At 54.6% G+C, this 7,252-nt stretch overlaps 1 protein-coding gene across 1 annotated transcript; it reads right to left on the bottom strand.

Moving 5' to 3' along the window:
- Positions 1-2,896: 2,896 nt before the first annotated feature.
- TMEM184A (transmembrane protein 184A) lies at positions 2,897-7,252 on the bottom strand. Its single transcript, XM_010016941.1, has 8 exons — positions 7,013-7,252; positions 6,247-6,412; positions 5,240-5,330; positions 5,073-5,148; positions 4,427-4,518; positions 3,863-4,032; positions 3,566-3,763; positions 2,897-3,147 (listed from the first exon to the last, which is right to left on the bottom strand). Exons 1-8 carry the CDS (start codon positions 7,250-7,252, stop codon positions 2,897-2,899), a joined length of 1,284 nt encoding a protein of 427 aa, XP_010015243.1.

The raw sequence follows: 7,252 nt of genomic DNA, 5'->3' as shown, positions 1-7,252 counted from the left end.
GGCTGTAAACCTGCCTGACCCAAGCCAGAATGCTTGTGAGAAACATAGCTGCATCCCAGCCTTGTCCTTGGGGAAAGCCCAAGAACAAGCGACGACTGGAAAACAAATCTGCCAACCACTGGAGCCTGCTGCTGGCAGGGAGAAAAGCCTGTTCCTGCCCGGCTGCCTGCTGGCGATGGTCCAGGCACAGCCGGGCTCCTGTGTAGGTCACCCGTGTGCTCGCTGCCAGCTTTCCCTGTGTCCTTGCTGGAGAAGTGGAGGAGACATGTTAGCAGAGGAGCACAGGACCGTGTCTGCTGGGGAATGCATTGCTCAGCCGACACCACCACTGGTGTTTATGTTCCCAGTGGATGTGTTTTGACAGCATCATGGTTTGAGGGCCCTGACAGTGCCCAGGCTGAGCTGTGAGCTCTTGCCTTGCTCCCTTCTCCAAGAACAAGGAGGAGCAGGAGGCCAAGCTTGCTCCTGCCGGCGTCCAGCCCAGCATGGCTCCATCAGGCTGGTATCACACTGCTGACTTGGATGAGCCACAGCTCATATCCCCCCCTCCTTGCTTTGCTTGCACGAAGGACCTGTTTTGCATATAATACAGTAATCAGGGCTTGACATAAATAGGCAAATGTTATTGTCTGCAGTGGGAATTGCACCTGCTGGCAAGAGCAATGAACACAGCCCATTATGCACCGGAGTCGATCATTTGTGCAATGAAGTACAACTACATCTCTTGCTGTGTTCCTGTGCAAGTCTTTATCTCCTTGAGCACACTGACAGATGTGCCATCATCACCTTTGCAGCCTGTCCTCGCCTCTGTTCCTGCAGCTGTGGCCAGCCCTCTCCCAGGGGATGGAGAGGACCAAGATGTTCAGCTTGAGATATGTCCCTGCTTTAGTGCTGGCTGTGTTCTAGAGCCAAGCAGGCTCATTCCTGAGCACTGAGACTGTGCTTTGCAGGCAGGGTGGACCTGCTCCCAGGATGCCAGGATCCTGGGTGGATGCCTGGATGCACACAGCATATGGCTGTAGTTGATGGACCTCATTGCAGAAGTGGCAGCTGTCACCAGCTAAGCAGGTATGAGCTGAAGTGCTTTGGAGCAGAGGGACTTGTCTTATAGGCTGCTTGTGTGGAGTCCAGGCTTCCAGAAGGATAAGATTTCTCCAGTAGTAACAGAGGTGGTCTTGGTGCTGAAGTCTGGGCTTGGCTAAAGCAGATCCAGCAGCTCTGAACTGCTGCATCCACAGCTTAAGTGAGGGTTGGAAGAAGTGCAGTGCAAGGAGAGGAAGCGGGGGACACATGCACACACACTCTCTTTGTGGAGTGAAAAAGATGAGCACAAATCCTGTGGGAATGCCAAAATGTGTAGGATGCTGCATGTGCAGGTATTTCTGCTGGGCCAGCAGTGAGGGGCAAGGAGGACATCGAGCTTAAGAGCATCAGCGTTAAAGCAGGAACAGGCATATAGTGGGCTTTGCTTGCTGAGCTAAGGGAAAACGCTTGCTCCGTGGTAGAAATTGCTGTTTATTAGAAAAATTCATAAATAAAATAATTTCATGTTGTGATTTGCAGCTTAAGAGAGGGTGAAGGGGGGAGGATGGGACACAGACAGACGACACCAAAACAGATACTAGGAGTTGTGCGGAAAACAGCTCTTATGCCTTACCCTTCGCTTTGTTTGCCACGTGAGTGCAACTCAGGCTGTAGACTTGCCCTCACTCTTTCACTGCCCCCTAACAACAGCCAAGCTAGTGCTTAGGAAGTTCTCAAGGACCATCTTGGAGTAGAAATTGGACTAAAAATCAGGGAACAAAAACACGGAGAGGAAGTTTAATGGAAGGATGTGTGCTCTCCATCATTGATATGGCAGAATCCCTTCATGCAGTATCTTCCCCCACCAGTGGTCCTGCCCTGAGCAGTGCATCCCCCAGCATCTCTGTCCCCGCCACTGTCACTCTGCTGGTCTCAGCTCCCTCCTGCCTTCCCCCAGCAAAATAGCAAAGGGCTGGGAGGAACAGACAGTTCCCAGTAAGTGCATTCCTACCACCACCAGTCATGGTCTGGTTCCCTAATAAAGACTGATAAGGAAGCTGGAATCCCTTTTAACTTCTGATCCAGGCAGAGATAAGCTGGTTTGGACGTAAACAAGCGATTCTTTCACCGGCAGCTCTCAAAATGCAGCTGTGAGACCCTGTCTTAGACCTGAATGAGGTCCTGCTGCTGCTCCCAGGGGAGTTACTCATCCAGCTGCATCCCCATCTGGAGGGAGAGCAGGATCACTTACTCTTTCTCCCTGGTAAAGGTCTCCTGCACAACTCCATAGGGTTTTCTGGGAGAAGGAGAGGGGGAAAGATGTAAAAATAAGGAATGATGCCTTTGAACCGTTACCGGGTTTTGAGGTGAAGTGAAGTCACCTTCCTGGGCTGGTTTTCTCCACGCGGCCCTTGGAGATCAGTTTTTTCACTGAAATCAGGAGAAACTAGAGCAAAACTGTGCTGAGAAAAGCATTTCAGCACTGCTTGGAGGTAAGAGGACGGCAAGGGTGGCTGGTCCATCCTGCAGCCTGGCTCCCCTCCCTGCCTGGCATCCCCCAGCACGGACATGGGGCTGGCATTGAGGCACCAGCAGTGGGGAGCTTAAGCCCGGGCTGCAGCACCAGTCTGGTTAGTTGCAGGAAGAAAGACAGCCCCATCCTTAACACCCAAAGAGATGGGACAGCAAAAACTGGCACTATGTAATTTAACCTTTCCCTGGGTTATTGCATCTTCCCTTCGAGAGACTGGCTTTTTGGGTAGAGTTCCTGGCTTCTCAGTGCTCCGATTAGACCAGGTTGTCTCAGCCTTGAAACACCTCCCATTTGCATGGGTTTAAATGTCTCCAGTGTCACTGTCCCCTCTGATGTCCCCTACAGCTCCTCATCTGACAGGATCAGCACTGTCTTCTCAATGTTTTTGCTCTTTCTGCTGCTCAGTCCGTCCACCTTGGAGGCCACGTGCCCGTTCTCCCCCGGTGCTTTGCGCTCTGCCTCCTGCATCGACTGCTGGGTGTACTGCTGGTACGTGGGTGAGAAGTTGTGGATCGCATCCTGGACAATGTCCTGGGGGCTTATGGTCTCCTTCAGCCCACTGGAGATGCTCTGCATTGGGGCAAGGTTTGCTGTAAAACAGGGAGAAAGGGAGGGTGATGGGACATTGGACATTTGATAAGCCCAAGTGCTCCAAGACTGGAGTGATGTTTTTCCTTAGCAATTCAAGATCAGGGGCTCATTGTGGGCCATGTCAGCTTGCAGTGGCAAGTTCCAAGGAGAAGGAAGGCAGCCCCAGCTCTGTGTTTCTAAGAGGATGGATCCTTTCCAGCAGCACGTGCTGTAATACCAAAATCCCCTAATTCTGCCCATCCACACCAAGGTCTCTCTTCCTATCCACTCGCTATGGTTCATGGGTGTCATGAGGGAATAAGGAACTCGTGGAGCACGGAAGCAAATTGCTCTTTTGTTTTTTAGCATCCCGCTGGTAATGCTATAAGGGGGATCTCCTCTTTAGTCACTGATGAAGGAAGAAGGAGGAGAAGTTACCTGTTGAGTTTTCTTTCTTCTCTCTATACACCTGGCAGGTGAATGCATAGCGCAGGGCAATGGAAGCAAAGAACATCTCAATGCAGATGATGAAGTTCTGGTAACCGGCAGCCACTGTCCCAGCTCCCACCTCCTTCCCATCGATGATCTGAACTTCAGGGATCACCCCACATTTCTCCAGGATTGCCAGCAGTGTCCCTGTGCAGGGGAGGAGGGATCAGCTTTGATGCTGTATCCCTGGCTCAGGTGGAAGGAGAAGCACCAGGCACCCATGTTTCTCCCATGGACGGGACTCACCTTGCCAGAAGGAGAGGAAGATGACTGCCTTGATGGTGATGAACTTGAGGACTGGCTCAAATGGGCGCAGCAGGTCCATGGTGGCGAAGTAGAAGAGGAAAAGGGCATAAAGTGCCAGGCTGACAGAGAAGTTGTAGATGATGGTGATGTAGAGGTAGCCACTTTGGACACTGTGGGAAGAGAGAGGTGATGCTCTGAGCTGCAGGAAGCAAAGCAAGTGCATCTGGAGGCAAAGAAGGATTAAATGTGGAGGGCAGAAGTGTGTGTAGCTTTGCTGCAGGGGAGAGCACAGCCCAGGTGGGGAAGAAGAGACAGGGAGAAAGGGGCAAACAGGGGGCCACCCTCAGCTTTTCCTCTGTGGTGGGACCTCTTTTATTATGGCTCATGGGAGTTCCATCCCTTTCTCATTTGGGGGCAGTGATTCTCCATTCCCTGGCACTTTGGACACTCTGCTCTCACTACCCATGGAGCAGCTCTCCAGGGCAGCATCACTCTGTCCCTTGTGATGGAGCAGGGACCCGTCCTGCACCCTTCACCCTCCCGAGCCCGACCCAGCATCCTCACTTGAAGTCCCCGTCGTGGTACTTCCCGAAGGCCTGCAGGATGATGGTGACGATTGCCATGAGGGGTTTCACGATGCAGAACTGCAGCGTGGCCTGCATGGGGAGAGACACAGTGCAGCCTGGGCAGCAGGGACATCCCACTGCCCTCCCTGCAGCTCCTGCCACCTCCACACCACCCAACCCCTCTGCTCCTGGGACAGAGACACAGAGGAAGGAGCAGTTCTCCATCAGAGCAGTGATCAGTGCTGTGTGATGACACATGAACCTGCAGACAGGAAAGAGCCAGGCTCCCAAAAGGCAGTGTGGCAACTCTGAGGTGGGGGACCAGCTGGTCTGGGGACAGAGTGCCAGGATTCAGCCTGCAGCACAGCCCTGTAGAGGGTTGGAGCTGCTCGGGCTAACCTGGGACTGGACAGAGATGGCAATCTCAGCTCTGCAGTGGGAGGAGACCCTGACTCAGCAGTGAGTCAGCAGCAAGGACAGCGAGCCCTGCTGCTGGCCAGGTGCCTGCGTCTTGGAGGAGAAAACCCAAACCCAGCATCTTGGGAGAGTGACAAAGCAGAGCCCTCAGCAGGGCAGTGGGGAAGGGACCCAGAGAGCCCTCATCAGAGGGGCGCAGAGCTGATGCCCCCCCATCGGGTACCCACCTGCTTGCAGAAGCGCAGGAACCCGATGGAGTAGGACATACCCTGAAGGCAGCAGGTCCCATAAAGGCAGCTGGACCTGGAAGGAGAAGCCGAGGAGATGCCAGTGGTGCTGCTGGACGGGGAAAGTGGGTGAAGGGCTGAGGAGCCTGCGGGTTGCTGGGACTTACGCAATGGGCTTCCCACGGATCTCAGCCATGATGGTGCTCTCCCCTCCCAGGTACTCGAAGCACAGGCTCAGGAAGCTGTAGATCACGAAGGCTGGCAAGGGAAGGGCGGACAGGATCAGCAGGGCTGATGGAGATCCGGGAGGGGCTTGGTACATCTCACATTCCTTCCTGCTCAGGTGTTTTGTCATCCACCCCAGCACCTCCTCAGCCTTTGGTGGATGGGAGCCCAGTGAGAGGAGCAGCAGGTCAAATCCAGGTGGAGTCAGATGCACAGCACCATGTGTACAGGGTTTGCTGCAGATGCAGCACCTCCTCTCTGCACACACAGTCTGTACACACATGTGGCAGCAGTTGGAGTCCCAGCAGTGCTCATGGAGCCAGCCACCGTGCACACCCAGACAAGCCCAGGCAGGAGTGCAGTGGCCAGGGACCACTGCATGCATGCATGCAGGGATCTGCATGGAAAGACCTCAGAATTGCTAAGGGGCAGCACAAGTGGCTGGTGGCCAGCAAGGTGTAGATCCTGAATATCTCTATTGGACATCCCCAACACTTATTCTTCACTTCCTACTGAAGTAATACACATGCCCATGTCACTCTGCTCCTCAGGGGGTGAGCAACAAGGTGGAAGTGTAACCTCAACCCTGACAAGCTTCCCCTGCACCTCAAAACACCCCAACTCCCCAGTTTCTTAGGTATGTCTACCTTCTGCTTTAGAGAAGCTGCATTTCTACCCCAAAGGCAGCCAGAAACCCTCTTTCCCCAGCAGCTTGATGCTGGCGTCCCTCTGAGGCTGCAGATAGGTGTTGGAAAAGCACTAGCTTGTATCTGCCTGTGGGGCATCCACTTCCTGCTGCTGATGGAGAAGAAAGGGGAAAACCTCTGCATGGAGGGAGGGAAGTGAAAGAGATGGAGATTTGCTTCCTTTATGCAGCCCAGAGACGGGTCAGTGGGATGAGAGCCCTGCTTTGCCATCAGCATCCGCGCCAAGGAGGGGCTGCGCTCACCTTCATAGCAGTCGCGCACCGAGTCGAAGTAGACGTAGTATTGGTGGCTGCCGAGGAGGAGGAGGCTGAGCCAGGAGTCGAAGGCGTAGATGGGCACGATGAAGAGGATGCGGATGATGTAGCGCTGCTCCTTGGGGATGGTGTAATTCCTCAGGTGTGTGTAGATCTGCAAAGTGCCCGGTGTGCAGAGCTGTGGCTACCACTGGTCAGGAGGGGAACCTGACAGGGCTGCAGGATGCTCATCCCATGTCAGCCCTCCGTTGTGGTGAACAGGCACATGAGACAGGCTCCATCCCAGTCCCTGGGGCAAACTGTTCTATGCAAACACATGGAAATCAGGTCCCTTCCCTGGGTCTATGTGAGGAGCATGCCTTCCTCTGTGCCAGCCCCCTTCCAGCCCCATCCCAGCCCCATCCCAGTGCTCAGAGGCACCTGCTTGCCTTCGGCAGCACCCAAACCCATGGGCAGTTGGAGGTGTGGACCCCAAAGGCACAGACCTGAGGTGCCAGATGAGGAACCTCACTGGGTGTTGCCTCCAGGCAGTGCCAATGCCCTGCTCTGGCAGCCACCTGGGGAGCAATGGGCAAAGTCCACCCTGCCAAGCTGCCAGCACCATGCTCCGCACAACAGAGATATCCCCTCCAGGCAGCAACAGGAGGAGATGTTTATCCGGAGCGGAGTGATTTGCCATTAACTTGGGGGCAATCAATACTCTGGTCCCTGTGTCAACCGCAGGTGTCAACCCTGCCTTCGCCACAGCCTGTACCTGGTGGAAGGTGACGATGAGAGCCGACCACACGAAGATGCCGGAGATGACCTGTGCTGCTGTCGTGGTCAGGAAAAGCTGCTGGCTGTCCTGGGAGTCGTTGTGGGCAGCCATGAGCAGGGCAAGGGCTGGGGATGGGGAGGATGAAGCCAGCCTGGCCGCTGTGCTGGGCCCCAGGGTGCTGGGCCCCAGGGTGCTAGGCTCCGTGGAAGAGGGCAAGGCACGTGTGGCATTACTCAT

The sequence above is a fragment of the Nestor notabilis genome, unplaced genomic scaffold (assembly GCF_000696875.1).
Source record: "Nestor notabilis isolate BGI_N333 unplaced genomic scaffold, ASM69687v1 scaffold20956, whole genome shotgun sequence".
Lineage (NCBI taxonomy): Eukaryota > Metazoa > Chordata > Aves > Psittaciformes > Psittacidae > Nestor > Nestor notabilis.
Note: the sequence above shows the minus strand (reverse complement) of the source record. Positions and strands in the feature narration are given on the sequence as shown.